This window comes from Loxodonta africana, chromosome 10, assembly GCF_030014295.1.
Source record: "Loxodonta africana isolate mLoxAfr1 chromosome 10, mLoxAfr1.hap2, whole genome shotgun sequence".
In the NCBI taxonomy this organism is placed as follows: Eukaryota; Metazoa; Chordata; class Mammalia; order Proboscidea; family Elephantidae; genus Loxodonta; species Loxodonta africana.
This window is the reverse complement of record NC_087351.1, coordinates 29,044,341-29,063,119: the sequence shown is the minus strand read 5'-3', so window position 1 is coordinate 29,063,119 and position 18,779 is coordinate 29,044,341. Positions and strand designations below refer to the sequence as shown.

General features: G+C 40.1%; 1 protein-coding gene and 1 pseudogene across 1 annotated transcript; both read right to left on the bottom strand.

Annotated features, from left to right (window-relative positions):
* Positions 1-1,501: 1,501 nt before the first annotated feature.
* LOC100664508 (olfactory receptor 11G2-like) lies at positions 1,502-2,845 on the bottom strand. The gene has a single exon (XM_064291927.1). It carries the CDS (start codon positions 2,578-2,580, stop codon positions 1,645-1,647), a length of 936 nt encoding a protein of 311 aa, XP_064147997.1. The 5' UTR covers positions 2,581-2,845; the 3' UTR covers positions 1,502-1,644.
* Positions 2,846-16,180: 13,335 nt separating this feature from the next.
* On the bottom strand, positions 16,181-17,220 carry LOC100664789 (olfactory receptor 11H4-like; annotated as a pseudogene).
* Between the last annotated feature and the right edge of the window lie 1,559 nt (positions 17,221-18,779).

Below are 18,779 nucleotides of genomic sequence, written 5' to 3'. Positions count from 1 at the left end.
AAATATATTTTTCCTGGTTATGATCATGATTAGCAGCTTAGCAATTAACCCTTCTGACAAATGTAGCTATAAAATCTGGACAAAATACAAGCAACCATTTGAATGCATTGGAGGGCAATCTACACAGGTAAAACTTCAGGGACTGCAATTCCTGTAAAAAAGCAAAAGCAAGGAAATGTGTTCCATTCACCTCGTACACCCCCACCCAAGGATGTTTGACAATTAACCAATAAAAAACCAAACCCATTGCCATGGAGTGGATTCCAACTCATAGTGACCCTACAGGACACAGTAGAATTGTCCCATAGGGTTTCCAAGGAATAGCTGGTGGATTCAAACTGCCACACTTTTGGTTAGCAAGCAGAGGTCTTAACTATTACACCAGGGCTCTGGACAAGTCACTAGGTGTGTGGGATATGGAGATGTGGAGGCATTGGGAAGAGACTGGGGGTTGGGGGATGGAAGAATAAAGTCTGAGTAGAAAGCAGTGGTTTTACTGAACTGAGGAGATAAAAGATTGGAGTTTACAGCTGCCTAAGCAGTAAGTGTTTGAGAAACATATTCTTGAGAGAGGCTGACCACAGAGAAGCGACACCCAGAATTTGATGAAACCTTCCTTCAACGCACTTTGGGTTTCCTAGGAGCCCTGGGGGAGCAGTGGTTATGAGCGTGGCTGCTAACCAAAAGGTCAGCAATTCGAATCCAACACCTGCTCCTTGGAAACACTGTGGGGCAGTTCTACTCTGTCCTATAGGGTTTCTATGAGTCGGAATTGACTCAAAGGCAATGGGTTTGGGTTTTTTTTGTTTGTTGATTGTTTTTAATTGTGTTCCTATGCCTTGGAATAGACTCAATGGCAAAGAGATTGTTTTTTGTTTTTTTAACTCTTCATGGAGCCCTAGTGGCTAGTATATAAGAGTTTGGCTGCTAACCAAAAGGTTGACAGTTTGAATCCACCAGCCACTCCTCAGAAATCCTATGGGACAGTTCTACTGTGTCCTATAGGATTGCTACGAGTCAGAATCAACTCAATGGGTTTGGGTTTTTTTGGAGATGTTCATATGCAAGATGAGACTTCAGGAAATCTAGCAGAAAGCAGAAACTGAGAGTCTGAAGAGATGAGCAGAGGTTTCAGGAGTCACAGGGTGCAAGAAGTACAGAAATAGGAGTCAGGGCACACTAGAAGTGGCCCTGGTACATGGTCCAGGCTTCAGTTGAGATCTCATGAGGGCCATGTTCCTAAGGAATGTATCCCAGGAGTGAGGTCAAAACTGACATAGACTATCTTTAAAATACATAAAAATAACTTTTAAATGGGATTAAAACTATCTGTGCCTACTCTATCTACCTGCTAAAAGGAAACCTTATCTTGGTTTGGTTACTACACCCAATGTGTACAGAATTTTTTAAGCACAATGTGCTGCATTCCAAAAAAAATGAGGCATGCTAAGAAATAGGATTAAATGATCAAAAACCAAGAGAAGAAACAGATAATACAAACAGGCTTACCGGTGGTTAAAGTTTTGGATGAATACTAGGATGAACAAGTATATGAATGACATCTGTTTTTCTTTTTTTAATCTGAAAAAGAGGTTACATATGAGTTTAATATTGCTCAAGAGCCTTTTTGATTAGCACCCTTCTTTATATTCTCAGAAATTTCTGCAGGGCTCTTTTCATATCTTTGTTCCTGAGACTGTATATCACAGGATTAAGGAGAGGGGTCACAACAGAGTAAAACAGGGTCACAATTTTGTGCATTCTGTTTTTATGCTGAGATGTTGGAGTCCCATACATGACCAGTACTGAGCCACAGAAAAGTGAAACCACAGCCAGATGAGACCCACAGGTGGAAGAGGCTTTTCTTTGTCCAGCTGCTGAGGGGACCCTTAGTACTGCTCTTAGGACCAGAGTGTAGGACCCCATGATGAAGAGAAAGAGAACAATGAGGGGAAGAGGACTTAAGGTGGAGAAGACAACCTCCATCACAGGAGCTCTTTTGCAAGTGAGTGCTAGAAGAGGACCTGGGTCACATAGGAAGTGGTCAATTATTCTGGATCCACAGAAGGACATCTGGGAGATGATGATAATAGGAACCAGGAACCACAGGAAACCAAATACCCAGCAACTGATCACAAATTTGGTGCAGAGACATCCAGTCATAATGGTTGGATAACATAGAGGCTGGCAGATTGCAAGGTATCGATCAAACGCCATAACCGCCAAGAATAAGCATTCTATAGAACCCAGAGAGAAGAAAACGTAGAATTGGAGAAAGCACCCAGAGAAGGAGATGACTTTGGTCTCAGAGAGGAAGTTGGCCAACATGTTGGGGACAGTGGCGGTGACATAGCAGATCTCGAGGAAGGAGAAGTTGACAAGAAGAATGTACATGGCAGTGTGGAGTCTTTGATCCCAGCACACAGCACAGATGATGCAACCATTCCCCATGAGGGTCAGGAGGTAGACAATAGAGAAGAGCACAAAGAGGAAGATCTGACCCTCCCTGGGGCAGGGGAAGCCCAAGAGGATGAAGCCAGTGATGGTGCTTGAGTTGTTGGGGGTGTTGAAGATTTTCATGTCTGTGAGCTGTAAAAGACCAACAAATACTGAATAACAGTGTGAAGACAGATGGGGACCCAGATTTATATCTGAAACATCTTTGGAAAGAAAATAAAGAATTAAGTATCAATTGGTACTCTTTTTCTAGAATCCTGAAATATTGTCCTGGCTTCCTTTCATTCACATTTTCACTGTGGACCCAAGAAAACTTGTGGTCAGAACTGATAAGCTCTTGAAATAGAGTGTTGTTGAGGTGTTTATATAAGACTTACACTTAGTAGTACATATATATGTATGTGCATATATATATATATATATATATATATATATCACCTGGCAATGTTGAATTTTACCTGAACCCCGTGAGCCTAGAAAACAGCTATGATTAAAGAAACCCCTTTGTCCTTTGTCTTCAGGAAAATGGCTCACTGCAAGAGACATTCCTTCTTCATATGAGTTGGATACAACTCCTGGATGCTCCCTTGTGTATCTATGACAAGGTAAGACACAGGTCCTCCAAATTCATATTTTTGCCTTGTAAGTACTTAGCTGAGCTTATGAACTGGTTGTTCCCACTGATCAATCAGAAATGAAATGCTTGTTAAGAAAACTTGAGTGATGCTTTTCCCACCTCCACTGCCTCTGCCCTAGTTCAAGTCATCTTTTTTCCCTTGGACCACTGTCATGGTGTCTTAACTGGCTTCCTGCTTCCATTCTTGCTTCACAGTACACTGCTCTCCATGCCACAGCTAGAGTGACTCTTTAAACAAAGAAAATCAGATCATTTCCTTCTCTTGTACATAGACTTTAGTTAGCTTCCCACTTCACTCAGAATAAAATAAAATCTCTAAACTGTGGTCTTTGATTTAGCCCCTATAAATATCTCCACAAAATTCTATAATAAACATCTCCATAAGAAATTATGGATGACATTGCAAAGAATGGGAATTCTAGGATACTTCATTGTACTCCTGCAGAACCTGTACGTAAACCAAGAGGCAGTTGTTCGAACAAACAAGGGGATATTATGTGGTTTACAGCCAGGAAAGGTATATGTCAGGGTCGTATCTTTTCACCATGCTTGTTCAGTCTGTAAGCTGAGCAGATAATTCAAGAAACTGGGCAATATGAAGAAGAACATGGCATCAGGACTGGAGGAAGACTCACTAACAACCTGTGATCTGCAGATGACATAATCTTGATTGCTGAAAGTGAAGAGAAATTGAAGCACTCAACGGATGAGGATCAAAGACTAAAAGCGTTTACTATGGATTACTACTCAGTAAAACAAAACAAAAAGCCTAGCAACTGAACCAATAGGATTTCGTTTTACTTGGATCCACAATCGACACCCATGGAAGCAGCAGTCAAGAAATCAAATAATGTATTGCACTGGGCAAATCTGCTGCAAAAAGACTTCTTTAAAGTGTTAAAAAGCAAAGGTGTCACCTTGAGGACTAAGGTGCACCTGACACCAAGCCATGGTATTTTCAATGGCCTCATATGCATATGAAAGCTGGACAATGAGTAAGGAAGACCAAAGAAGAATTAATGCCTTCGAATTATGGTGTTGGTGTAGAATATCGAATATACCATGGACTGCCAATAGAAAGAAAAAATCTGTACAGCCAGAATGCACATTAGAAGCGAGGATGACTAGACTTCATCACATGTACTTTCGACATATTATCAGGAGGGACCAATCTCTGGAGAAAAAGATCATACTTCGTACGGTAGAGGGTCAGTGAAAAAAAAAGGAAGACCCTCAACGAGGTGGTTTGACACAGTGGCTGGAACAATGGGCTCTAACATAGCAAGCGTTGTGAGGATGGCTCAGGACCAGGCAGTGTTTCATTCTGTTGTGCATGGAGTTGTTATGAGCAGAATCTACTTGATGGTGCCTAACAACAACAAAAACAAACATCTCCAACCTCTTTTCATGGTTCTGTCAATCAAACTGTCACTCATTCTCTCTCTCACACACAGTGCTGTGAAAATGGGGTGTGCATACATGCCCTACTAACGTAAGCTCTGCACATATAAAATAGGGTTCACTGCAGAAAAACTGACAAGCTGAAAAGTAACAGGAGGCCCACCATCCCCTGAGCTCTCACAATCCCACTGAGGTGTGCATATTTAGAATGTACTCACCAAGGTCTGCGTTTCAGTAGTGAAGGATTGCCCTACCCATGTAATGCCCTATACAAAAAAAAAAAAAAAATTTTTAAAACATTTTAGGCTTGTGCACAATAATAGGCTCTGTCAAAACAACTCAGCGCCGTTTTTGTAGTGCAAAAGTAGCCATACATAATACCTAAATGAATGAACATATCTGTATTCTAATAAAATTTTGCTTATGTCGACTGAAATTTGAATTTCATACAATTAACATCACATATGTCAAATGTTTTATGAAACGTTACTCTCCAATTAATTTTTCCAACCGTTTAAAAATGTAAAAAACATTCTTAGCTTTCTGTATTATAAAAACAGGCAGCAGGCCAGATTTGACCCATGAACCATGGTTTGTTGACTCCTGCTCTACATATTTATAGGGACAGAAAAGCAGAGACCATCAATTTGACTACGGAACAACGGAAGTTCCTCCGATGAGCAAGTGGCCTTGTTAGAAAGCAGGGGCCTGTACAGACCAGCAGCTGGAATCAGCCTGTTCTACTGAGCTAACAGACATGCTGAGCCAGCTTTTAGTGAAGTTACTGAAATGAGTTTCCAGAGCCATCGGGATTTGCCTCTACACACACACACACACACACACACACACATACACCACACACGCAATGGCACACTCATACACTCATAGCTTTCCTCAACACGATACTTCAGTAACATAACTTTGGCCTTTCTTTCTGCCTACACTATTTGTGCTGCAGTGAAATCTCAGTTATCTATGGAATACAGGACCAGAGAAAGATGGAAATGTGGATAAATGAACTTCACAGATAAATTGAAATCTTATTGAATCTCTTTCTACTGCCCCTAGTTCCAAAGCACACCTATTAGTAGCTTAAATGGAAAATAAAATTTACCTCATTCACCTTCCTGATCACCTCAAGTGTTAGTACAAACGGACAGCTGCAGAGAAGACGAGGAACAGTGAGCCAGGGCAGTCCAACCTGAATGCACTAGAAAGGGGGCTGGACCCTCCTGATAACCAATCATATGCTGGGAATTTAAGCCATTTGACCAGTAAGGAGCTTTTACTTTTTAAATTATAAATGAATGGCTTCTTCTTCTTTTAAATATTTCTGTATTTATGGCTAACCTTTAGATAAATCTGAAAGGCAAGGGAGTCTTTTGGGCTACTTCTTTCTCAGTATCTCTTTGCCACTTGCCAACAACTTGAAAAAAATCAGAATGACCTGCTTTAATTGCTCTCGATGAAGGATAATCCATCAATGAAAACTACATTGCATCAATATTAAAAACAAAGCCTGACAGATTCCCTGGGTGGTGCAGAGAGTTAATGCACTTGGATGCTAGCTGTAAGGTTGGTGGTTTGAGTCCACCTAGAGATGGCAGTGGGTTTTTAGAGGCATCTTGGAAGAAAGGCCTGTATCTGAAAATTCAGCCATTGAAAACTCTATGGAGCACAGTTCTCCTCTGACACAGATGGGGTGTCATGAGTTGGAATTGACTCCACAGCAGTTGGTCTGCTTATCAGATTCAGGCTACCTTCTAATGGAAGGAAATTTAGTGGCCAAAAAATAATGCCCAAGACTCCTGAGCAACATTTTCACCAAGTGTGCTGTACCATGGGCACTGTATGGTACCTTGTGAGTCCTAAATGTGACTATATCACCTTGAGGACTTCTCAGTAGTGTGTTGGGAGAAGAGAACTGCAGAGTCCTATAAAAAACAAAGGAATGAAGACTCAGTGGACTTACGGAAGGGCCAGCATCCTCTTAGGCTCTGATAGCAATGGTGCACAGGCGCTGTGATGTACTGATGCGTGCATCCTCCTTATGTACCTGGTGGCATTTCTGGCTCCAAGAGGAAGTCGTGAGAGAAACTCCAGCCACAAGACTCTCCTTATTATTATGACCAAAAAACTGAGCCAAGGACGGAGAACAATATTTGTGGCTCCAGATGCTTGCTTCCTTACAGTGTAAAGAACCTGAACAAATGGAATTCATTCTCCTGGTCAGTGATTATTAAGAGTTTACAAGTCTCTCTTGCAAGGACCCATAGTTCCCCAGTGTCCTCCTTGGGAGGCATCACTCCCTGTGCTTGTATCTAATCTGATCTATATTTGCATATATTTTCCCCAGGGGCTGGATTAGTGAGACACAGAGATCAGGATAATTATCAAAGAGGCCAGGGAAATTTTCCTCTTAGTGAAGATATCATCCTCTAAGGATCGAATCTACCGTGCAGAGAGAGAAAGGTGAAAAGGGAGTAGGGATGAGAGGGTGGGGGTGGGAGGTGGGGAGTTGTGGTTGATGGGGGAGGAGAGACAACAGCGTGAGTGTGTGTTTGATCTTCTCTGGAAAATAGACTTACTTTATTCTTGGTAACTAACCGATAAGCAATTACATTAAAAAAAATCTCTGTCTGTACATAATTTAATTTTGTTACATTCAATATAAAACAAAGAATCCCCTTTTTCAATTTTAAATGCGGTTTGAAAGCATCTGTTTGAAAAAAGTTAGTGTTCTGTAAAACAAATTTTGTAAGGCTGTTGGTTGACATGATGCAATATTACTGAAAATGAAGGTTTGGCACTGTAAATGGTTCAGAGGTGGGAAGTATGAATTCTTCCAGTGATATCAGTGGAAGGAGGACAAATGACAGGAGGCAGAGAACCTGAAGACCTGAGAGAAAGATGAATTCAATCTGAGCTATTAAGAGCTCAAGTAGAGATCTTGTCTGAGTTTAGGAGCGAGAATGAGGAAGGGTAAGTTTTCTGAAAATGTAGTCCCTGCACCAGCAGTATTAGCATCATTTGACAATTTGTTAGAAATGCACATTTTCAGGCCCCAGCCTGACCTACTGAATCAGAAACTCTGAGTGTGTGGCCCAGCAATCTGTGCTTACAAGCTTTCCAGTGTTTGTGGTGCACCCTAAAGTTTGACAACCACTGTGATAGAAGATAAAGCATTGGAGTCAGTAGGATCAGGAATCGATTGAACATAATTCCAACAGTGGGTTAAGAATGATATTTGTAGGGATAACTGTCACCTTGAGCTGAGCTACAGGTGATGTTCAGTGTGTGTCTTAGTTATCTAGTGCTGCTATAACAGAAATACTGCAAGGGGATGGCTTTAACAAAGAGAAATTGATTCTTTCATAGTTTAGGAGACTAGAAGCCCAAATTCAGGGTACCACCTACAGTGGAAGGCTTTCTTTCTGTTGATTCTGGGGGAAGGTTCTTGTCATCCTGTGGTCAAAGAGTATCTCAGCCTAGGAACCTGGGGTCCAAAGGACACACTGTTCTCCCAGTGCTGCTTTCTTGGTGGTATGAGATCCCCATTTCTCTCTACTCCCTTCTCTCTTTTATATGTTAAAAGAGATTGGGTTAAGACAGAGGCTAATCTTGTACATTGAGTCTTGCCTCATTAACAGAATTACCTCTAATTCTTCCTTATTAACAGCATAGATGTAGGATTTACAACACATAGGAAAATCACAGCAGATGACAAAATGGTGGACCATCTCACAATACTGGAAATCATGGCCTAGCGAAGTTGACACACACTTTTTGGGGACACGGTTCAATCCATGACAGTGTGGGACTAAGATCTAGGCATATTGAAAAGCAGAGTTGGATTTAAGCAACTGGAGGAAATTTTGAAAGACGCATAGGACAGGTAAGGAAATGGTGGAAAAGATAATTCTGATATTTTATGAGTGTGGGCGACCTGGGTTAAAGAGGGACACTGGGTGAGAGGAGGGTTGAATCTAGAGAGAAGCTAGGGGTAGCAGAAAGAATATTGGGACACAGATAATTTGTGTCCTAGTCTGAGTATTTTCACTTATTAGATGTAAGAGCTTGGTGAGGTACAGTTTCATCAAGTATAAAATACATACCTTTCCTGTATGGGGCTGATATGGGATATGGGGTGAAATTGTTGCCAAACCTTAGAAGGTGGGTTCTGTCCAGAGTGCTCAGACCTGCCTATAATCTGGATACCAGCCCTTGAGAAAGAGAAAGCAAATTCGTTGTAATGCTTGGAGAAAAGAGTCAGTTCCTCAGATCTGACTCCTTGAGCTATGCATAAGTAGGGCTTAGGTGTGATTTCGGTAGCAAGACAACAGCCACACAGGATTAATTGGGAGGGAAAATTCTAGAAGGAAGACATTATAGGAATTATGGTGGCCAAAAAACAGAGATGACATGGTTCTTTTTGAGACCTCTTACTTCGGAATGGGGTCCAGGTGATGATTTTCCTTCTTATTTGTTCTACCTGTTGCTCTGTCCTCTGTTGAGGTCAACTAATGGTCACAGCTGGCCTTTTTGGGCATGCAGGGTGGACTGAATCTGGGTTGGGCTAGTTTAAGGCAGTCTCTCTGACTACTGGAAATTTACTGGCATTCATACGGTTGGATTACAAAATGAGATAAAGGATATAAAAATGTTTTGTAAATTTTTATAGTAATAATTAAGATTATATGTAGTTCAAGGGCCTCAAGCATTGATTTCTAACTTCCCACTTTTCCCTCAAGATTGTCATGAAAACATCATTCCTGAATCAGAATCTCCTTCCCTAGGTCTTGGAGGACTTTCCATTCCTCTGGGGCAACTAAGCTCCCTAGCTTTTCCCCCTCCCCAAAAACATATTCTCAAGGGCGGGTGAAAGACACAAATTCTTTTAAGATGAAACAACACTTCTTTTAAAAAATTTATTTATTTACTTATTGTGCTTTATGTGAAAGTTTACAAATCAAGTCAGTCTCTCATACAAAAAGTTATACACACCTTGCTATGTACTCCTAGCTGCTCTCCCCCTAATGAGAGAGCACATTCCTCCTCTTAACCCTGTATTCCCTGTGTCCATTCAACCAGTTCTGGTCCCTCTCTTCCTTCTCACTTCACCTCCAGACAAGAGTTCCTCACATAGTTTCATGTATCTACTTGAGTCAAGAAGCTCACTCCTCACCCGTATCATTATCTTTCTTATAGTCCAGTCAAATCTCTGTCTGAAGAGTTGGCTTTAGGTATGGTTTCAACTTTGGGGTAATAAAGGGTCCAGGGGCCATGACCTCCAGGATCCCTCTAGTCTCAGTAAGACCATTAAGCCTGGTCTTTTCATGAGAATTTAAGATCTATGCCCCACTATTCTCCTGCTCCATCAGGGATTCTCTGTTGTATTCCCTGTCATGGCAGTGATTAGTGGTAGCTGGGCACCACTTAGTTCTTCTCTCTCAGGCTGAGGGAGTCTCTGGTTTGTGTGGCAGTTTCTGTCTCTTGGGCTCATCTTTACAGTATGTCTTTGGTGTTCTTCATTCTCCTTTGCTCTAGGTGAGTTGAGACCAATTGATACATCTTAGATGGCCACTTGCTAGCATTTAAGACCCCAGACGCCTCTCATCAAAGTGGGATGCAGAACGAGAAACACTTTTTATTTGAGAACTAGAAATATGAGTTTTAAAATGCAAGTATCCAGAATAGTTGACAAATTAGCAAGAAAGGCTTCTAGGAAAACTTATAAATGATATTGGAACATTCTTTCTGAATTTGTAATAGTGAGGGATTCAGAAGATATACTGAAGCTACAGGGTGGAGTGGGGAAATAAGAATAGAATGAGGCACAAAAACACTCCGAGTGGATCAAAGACCTAACTATAAAACCTAAAATGATAAAGATCATGGAATTAAAAATAGGGACAATGCTAGGGGCCCTATCACGTGGCATACATACGATACAAACAATAACTAATGATCCACAAACACCAGAAGAGAAGCTAGATTATTGGGAGCTCATCAAAAGATATCACTAAAGGAGTATGAAAAGAAATTAGGGTGGGAAAAAATTTTTGGCTACAACATCTGATAAGGGTGTAATCTTGAAAATCTATAGAATACTTCAACACCTCAATAACAAAAAGACAATCCAATTACAAAAACAGGCAAAGAATATGGGCAGACAAAGAAGACATTCAGGAGGCTAACAGACATATGAGGAAGTACTCTCAATCATTAGCCATTAGAGAAATACAAATCAAAACTACAATGAGATGGCATCTCACCTTGACTTTACTGGCACTAATCAGTCAAACAGAAAACAACAAATGTTGGAGAGGTTTTGAGGTGATTGGAACTCTTATGCACTGCTGGTAGGAATGTAAAATTGTACAACCACTATGGAATATGATATGGTGTCTCCCTAAAGAGGTAGAAATAAAAAAAATACTATAGAATCCAGCAATCCCACTCCTAGAAATATATCCTAGAGAAATAAGAACAGTCACACAAAGAGACATCTGCACACCCATGTTCTTTGCAGCATAACTCACAATAGCAAAAAGGTGGAAACAACCTAAGTGCCCATCAGCAGATGAATGGATAAATAAGTGATGGGAGTTCTGGTGGTGTGGTGGCTAACAGCTCGGCTGCCAAAAAAAAGTCAACAGTTTGAATCCAAGAGCCGATACTTGGAAAACCTACTGGGCAGTTCTACTGTGTTCTAGAGGGCCCTATGAGTCAGAATGGACTTGATGGCAATGGTTTGTTTTACACACAATGGAATATTATCCAATGGTAAAGCACAGTGATGAATCCGAGAAATATCTGACAACATGGATGAATCTGAAGGGCATTATGCTGAATCAAATAAGTCAATTACAAAAGGACAAATACTGTATGAGACCCCTATTATAAAAACCCAAGAAAGGTTTACACAGAGAAAAAAACAATCTTTGATGTTTATGAGGGAGGGGAGGGTTGGGAAAGGGAAATCATTAACTAGATAGTAGACAAGTATTACCTTTAATGAAGGGAAATACAGTACACAATACAGGGGAAGTCAGCACAATTTGACCAAGGCAAAGCCATAGAAGCTTCCTAGACACATCCAAACACCTTGAGGGACTGAGTTACTGGGGCTGGGGGCTAGGGTCCGTGGTCACAAGGGACATCTAGTTCAATTGGCATAACATAGTTCGTAAAGAAAATGTTCTACATCCAACTTTGATGAGTAGCATCTGGGGTCTTAAAAGTTTGCCAGGGTCCCATCCAATCTGCAGCAAAGAAGAATGAAGAAAGCCAGAGACACAAAGGAAATATTAGTCCAAAGGACTAATGGACCACAAGTACCACAGCCACCACCAGCCTGAACCAAGAACAACCAGATGGTGCCTGGCTACTACCACCAGCCACTCTGACAAGGAACACAATGGAGGGTCCCTGACAGAGGGGGAGAAAAATGTAGAACAAAATGTAAATTCACAAAAAAAGACCAGACACCCCTGAGTCTATGGCCCCTGGATAACCTACTAACTCAGAACTGAAGCCACTCCCGAAGCCCACCTTGCAGGCAAAGATTGGTCAGGCCTATTAAAATGAAACAGAACAGGACAGGACAGGACAGGACAAAACAAAACAAAACAAAACACACATGAGGAACACGCTTCTTAATTCAGTCAAATATATGAGACCAAATGGAAACTCCTGCCCAAAAGCAAAGACCAGAAGGCAGGGAGGGACAGGAAAACTGGAAGAATGGTGTGGAAAGGGGAAGAGTGCTGACACATTGTGGAAACTGCAACCAATGTCACAAAACAATTTGTGTATAAATTCTTGAATGAGAAACTAATTTGCTATGTGAGCTTTCACCTAAAACACAACTAAAAAAAAACTTTTAAAATATTACTTTGGAAAAATATTTGTGTAAGTGACAAGAGGAAAACAAAAACAAATTAGTTGCCATCCAGTTGATTCTGACTAGTGGCAACCCCATGTATGTCAGATTAGGGCTGTGCTCTGCTCCCTAGGATTTTTAATGGCTGGTTTTTCTGGAAGTAAAAATCTGGAGGGATTCCAACCTTCAAGCTTTTTTTTTTTTTAATTTTACTTTAGGTAAAAGTTTACACAGCAAATTAGTTTCTCATTCAACAATTCATACACAAATTGCTTTGTGACATTGGTTGCAATCTCCAAGATGTGTCAACATCTCTTCTTCCCCACACCAGGTTCCCCGTTTCCATCTGTCCATTTTTCCTGTCCCTTCCCACCTTCTTGTCTTTGCTTTTGGGCAGGTTTGACCATTTGGTCTTGTATGTTTGATTGAACTAAGAAGCACATTCCTTACATGTGTTATTGTTTGTTTTATAAACCTGTCTAATATTTGGCTGAAGGGTGAACGTCAGAGGTGGCTTGAGTTCTGAGTTAGTAGGGTGTTCAGGGGCCACAGTCTGTCAGGCCAGTAAGTCTGATCTTTTTTTGTGAATCTAAATTTTGTTCTACATTTTTCTCCCCCTCTGCCTGGGACCCTCTACTGTTTTCCTTGTCAGAGTGGCTGGTGGCGGCGGCTGTGGTAAGGGTCTATTAGTCTTCTGGACTAATACTTTCTTTGTGGTTTTGGTTTTCTTCATTCTTCTTTGCTCTGGATGGGATGGGACCCTTGCAAGCTTTTAAGACTCCAGATGCTACTCACCAAAGTTGGATGTAGAGCATTTCCTTTATGAACTATGTTCTGTCAATTGACCTAGATGTCTTTCTCTATCATGGTCCCTAGCCCTCAGCCCCGGTAACTCAAGTCCATCAAGGTGTTTGGATATGTTGTCTAGGAAGCTTCTATGGCTTTGCCTTGGTCAGGTCGTGCTGACTTCCCATATACTGTGTACTGCACTTCCCTTCATTAAAGATAATACATGTCTACTATTTAGTTAATGATTTCCCTTTCCCAACCCTCCCCTTCCTCATAACCATCAAAGATTATTTTTTTCTATGTGTAAACCTTTTGGGTTTTTATAATAGGGGTCTTATACAGTATTTGTCCTTTTGTGATGGACTTATTTGATCAGCATAATGCCCTCCAGATTCATCCATGTGTGAGATATTTCTAGGATTCATCATTGCCCTTTATCAGTGTTGTATTTCATTGTGTGTGTACCATAATTTATCCATTCACCTCTTGATGGGCACTTAAGTTGTTTCCATTTTTTGCTATTGTCAATAGTGCTGCAATGGACATGGGTGTGCATATATGTATTTCCGTGACGGCTCTTATCTCTCTAGGATATATTCCTAGGGGAGGGATTGCTGGATTGTATAGCATTTTTATTTCTAGCCTTTCAAGGAAGCACCATATCGTTTTCCACAGTGGTTGACTTCCAACTTTTTGGTTAGGAAACAAGTGTGTTAAGCATTTGTGCAATCAAGGGACTGCTTACAAGGTACAATGGGGGTGGAGAGGGAGCAAAAGTGATTTAGAATAAAATAATCTGAACTTCCCCTTATTGACTATAATAAAGTGCAAATATTAAAAAAAAATAGAATAGAATGAGGTGGAGATGCTTAATATACCCAAGGAAAATTCCAAAGCGTTGCAGTTTTGCTGAGTGTGCCCTCTCCCCCACTTTTGTCATTATCTATGCAGGACATGTAGAATCACGGGGCAGAACTTCTTCACATACTCCATTGCAGTTTAAATGCTATTCAAATTACTATTCTAATAGGGAGTTTATTTTTTTTAGATAAAAACAAAATCAACTATATTATAAATTTATATGTCACTTTTACATTTAAGGTAATGCTTTAGCCTAAATTATTCTGCTTGACTTCACCTTCTAGTAGATCACAGTTTCTTGAACAGCAGGTGTAGTGTTTAGGAAGAATTACTCAGCCTCTGGGTCAGAGTCCTGAATCCCTGGGTAGTGTAAGTAACTTGTGATTGGCTACTAAACTAAAGGTTGGTTGTTTGAACTTGTCCACCGGCACCAGGGAAGAAAGGTCTGGCAATCTGTTTACCTATAGCTTATAGCCAAGGAAACCCTAATGGACCATTTCTCTATGTAACACGTGGGGTCACAATGAATGGGGTTGCTGGATTGTATGGTGTTTCTATTTCTAGCCTTTTAAGGAAGAGCCTTTGGATCAACTCAACAGCAAAGACTTAAGGGCTAGAGTCATCTAGCATGTTTCAATAGTATGACTCCTCATGACCAGAAACATCTGTGTATGTGGATCACATGATGAAAAAAAAAAAGAGATAAAAATCATGAAGGAGAGGATCTTTAATCAACTGTATTGCTTAGGTATTAAGGAGTAGGATGTGAGCCATGCCTATATGAAAGATTTGTTCATGCTGATTTTCCCTTTGTAGTCCTAATATTTCCCTTTTGTGTTCATGCTAGCACCATTTCATGAGATAATTTTAGCGGACTCAAACAAGAAAGGTTTGAATTGTAAAATGAGTACATTTTGTCCATCTTTCATGAAAGTTGCTCTTTTATCTAATCTTGCTAGCAGGACTTTAGAACTTAGTCATTTTTGCAGTAGAAATAATAGTAAAATGAGGTGCTTAAGGTCCTATGTGGGTTTCATCTCAGATTCAGTCTCACAGTAACCTCTTACCTGCAGACTATTATCAATTAAACATCCAAGGGGTTGAATATTTGTGATGTAAATACCATTATGTTACTCCTTTGCTCAAACCTTTCCAAAGGCTTCTCATTTCATGCAGAAATAGAAGTTCTTAAAATGACTTATAAGGTCCTGAGCAATTTGCCTCCCTGTTCACTCTCTGACTTGATCTCCAATACTCTTTCCCTTGTTCTCTCTGCTGCCAAACCAACCTCCTTGGTGTTACTTGAACACACTCATGCCTCAGGATTTTGTAGAGAACTTGCTTTTGCATGGAATATCCTTTCCTCAGCTGTCTACATGGCTCACTCCCTCACCTCTTTCAAGCTTCTGCTTAAAATTTGCTTTCTCGGGGTGGCCTTCCCTGACCACCCTATTTAAAATTTCAGCCTTCTATGCTATACTTCCCACCCTCTTTCCCCTTTCTCCATAGTACTTATTTCTTTCTGACATGCTATACATTTTACTTATTTATTGTTTCTCTCTCCCCAGCTAGAATGTAAACTCCGTATGGGGAGTGCTTTTTCACCATTTTGGTTATAGAGTCTCTCTAGTGCCTAGAATAGTTCCTGGAACATAGTAGGTGCTCAATAGTATTTGTTGCCCAATGAAAGAATGACTACTACTTTTTCTAATGTTATAACATTTCCTACTTATGTAAGCAGGAAACTTTCAGTTTGTCCCTAGTCTATAAGATTCTTAAGTATCAAGAGCCAAAGGAAGTAGAAAGTTGTCCTGTTACTAAATCCTTTAGTTCTGTAGTCATTGGTATTGAAGGTTGATTCTTATTCACTTTTTTAAAATATTAGAGTGTGTTAAGATATGCCTTCACTACATCATTGATGACCCACCTGGGATAACAGCTCTCCTACCTTCTACACACATCCCTCAAGTATTCACAGCTAAAGCAGTGAGAAATACCACAGATATAATGCCTTTATACCAACTGGGATCACCGATGTTGAAAATGTTGCACTTGAGTCAATTATAACATAGTTCTTCCTGTTTAGTTGAGCAATAAATCAATGAAGGACCCCACTGAGAAAATATCTTCTTTAAAGTGTGCATTGGCAGCTGAAAGCAAATCTTTTTTAAGTGATCCTTTATGTGTGTACAGTGGTCTGCTTGGTCTCATGTAGATTGCTTTATGCTCCTTGTATCCTTAAGACTTTCTTCAATGCAGCCTTCATCTCCTTGTTTCGTAGGCTGTAAATCAGAGGGTTTAAGAAGGGAGTGACCACAGAATAGAACAAAGTAATAATCTTCTGAAGTTCAGCTGGGTTTTCAGATGTGGGGCTCACATACATTGCCAAGAGACCCCCAAAGAATAGACACACCACTGTCAGATGTGATCCACAGGTGGAAAAGGCCTTTCGTTGGCCAGCTGCTGAAGGGACTTTTAACACAGCTATCAGTAAAAGGGTATAAGAGCCAAGGATGTATAGAAGTGTGAGGATGATAATGAGGGAGCTCAGGATATAGAAGACAATCTCAGTGATAGGAGCTGGAGCACAGGACAGAGACATCAGTGGGTCCATGTCACACATAAAGTGATCAATGATGTTGGGTCCACAGAAAGACAAGTGGGAGAGTTGCACTGTGGGGACTGAGTAACTAAGGAACCCAAAAAGCCAGCAAAGAAACATCAAGAGATAGCAGAGTTGTAGGGTCATGATGGTTGGGTAGTGCAACGGACGACAGACGGCGAGGTACCGATCATATGGCATGACGCAGAGGAGATATGTTTCAGTTGTACCAAGGGAGGTAAAAAAATAGAACTGCAGGAAACAGCCAGCAAAGGAGATGGTTTTTGTCTCCAAGAGAATGTTGGCCAGCATACTGGGCACAGTGGAGCTAATGTACCAGATTTCAAGGAAAGCAAAGTTCCCCAGGAGAATATACATTGGGGTGTGGAGTCATTGGTCCCACCTCACAGCACAGACAATGCTGCCATTTCCCATCATGGTAAATAAGTAGACTCCAAAGAACAACGAGAAGAGGAAAATTTGCATCTCCTGGCTACCAGGGAAGCCTAGGAGGACAAACTCAGTCACGGTGCTTGTCTCTGAATTGTTCATGAATCCCAGGGCTGCAGAGAAGACAGAAAACACCATTACACAAGTTGTTTTGCTTCCTGAGAAACATGTAGGAAACCTATACATGGCACATATGTTGGCCATTTGGCAATTAGTTTGGAATAATCCATCCTTTGAGTCTGCCTTAAAAGCCAGCAGTCAATGATCCCAGTGATTCTCAATTTCAATAAAATTGGGTTCGCAGGAATAGGAGCTTTATATTTTATGGATTTTCTTTATCAGTGAGTTAGCTTTTTTAAAAATTCTCTCTCCCCTTTGAAATTTTGAAAACTCAGAAACATCACCCTCTCTTCCTTCTGTGAAAATCAGAGGAGTGGCTATTAGTTTGTGTTTCTTTTTCACACCCATAGTTATTTATTTTGATAGGCCCACTCTTAGTCTAAGTTACTTTTTATTAGGAGTGGAATGACTACGCTTTTTGACATCTCTCACCCAAAAGAAAGTACGTGACACACTTCTCAGACAACCTGGAGCTGTGAATACCTGTTAATCACTTGTTTCTCTGTGTTGTTCTCATCAGAATAATTTTCTCTTGTAACGTATTAGCGAATTATAAGTTTTAACACAGAAGCTAAAAGGAAAGGTCATAGTAATATTTTCCTGGAGAGTAGAGAGCTAATAGTGACCTCAGAACATTCCTTGAATTTCCTTTACTTCAAGCTTTTATTTTAAACCCCTCTAATTTATGAACTGAATCTGTGCTACCCTAAACAAATACAGTGTTTTAAATAATTTTACCATAAATCTCATTAAAAAACAATTCTTTTCAAAACACATAGCTTGGCTACTTACAAGTAATCATTCTTGTGCTATCCAGATATTGCGCATGATAGGTTTCCACATTTCTGACTATAATCCCGCCTGCAGGAAACTCAGAATCTTAATCAACTCAGAAAGATCATTTATCAAAAATCAAACAAATGGATAAGCAAACATATCTCTAAATGTTGCTAAAGATCATTTCTTTTTGCTGAGCACACATGATAATTTTCTTTCAGTTTGATGATACATGAAACATACAAGTAAAAAATATTCAACAGGCTTTATCCAAATGCAAGGATGTTTATTAATATTATTTGGTACAAAATTTCAAATAATCTAAAGTGCTCATGCTTTGTCATTTTATTTTATTAAAAGCACACTATTTAAAATTTGCTTTTCTGAAATAGAAATCCCTCTTTTTAATAATTAAGAGCATAAAAATATGGAAACAGGCAAAGAAAAATGAGAAATAACCTTACTCCCAGCAGAAAACAATTTTAACTCTTTGGAGAATTGTGTTCCTCTCTTGAAAAAAACTAAAATTAGATTTTCAAAATACATTGTTTTTTTTAACTTAATATGTTTTAGTATTCTTCCCATGTAAAACTCTGTGGCTGTATGTCATCATTTCAATCACTGCATTGTCTTCTATTCCACAAACTGAATCCACACCTAGTGATAGGTTTACACGTGACCTATGAAATGAACTTAAGATGATTAGAATATTTAATAATTAGTCAGTGTAGAGTGCCGTAGTTTTTGATGATGAATATGTTAGGTATGCTTTTGATACCTATCATACACTGAAGCCAGCC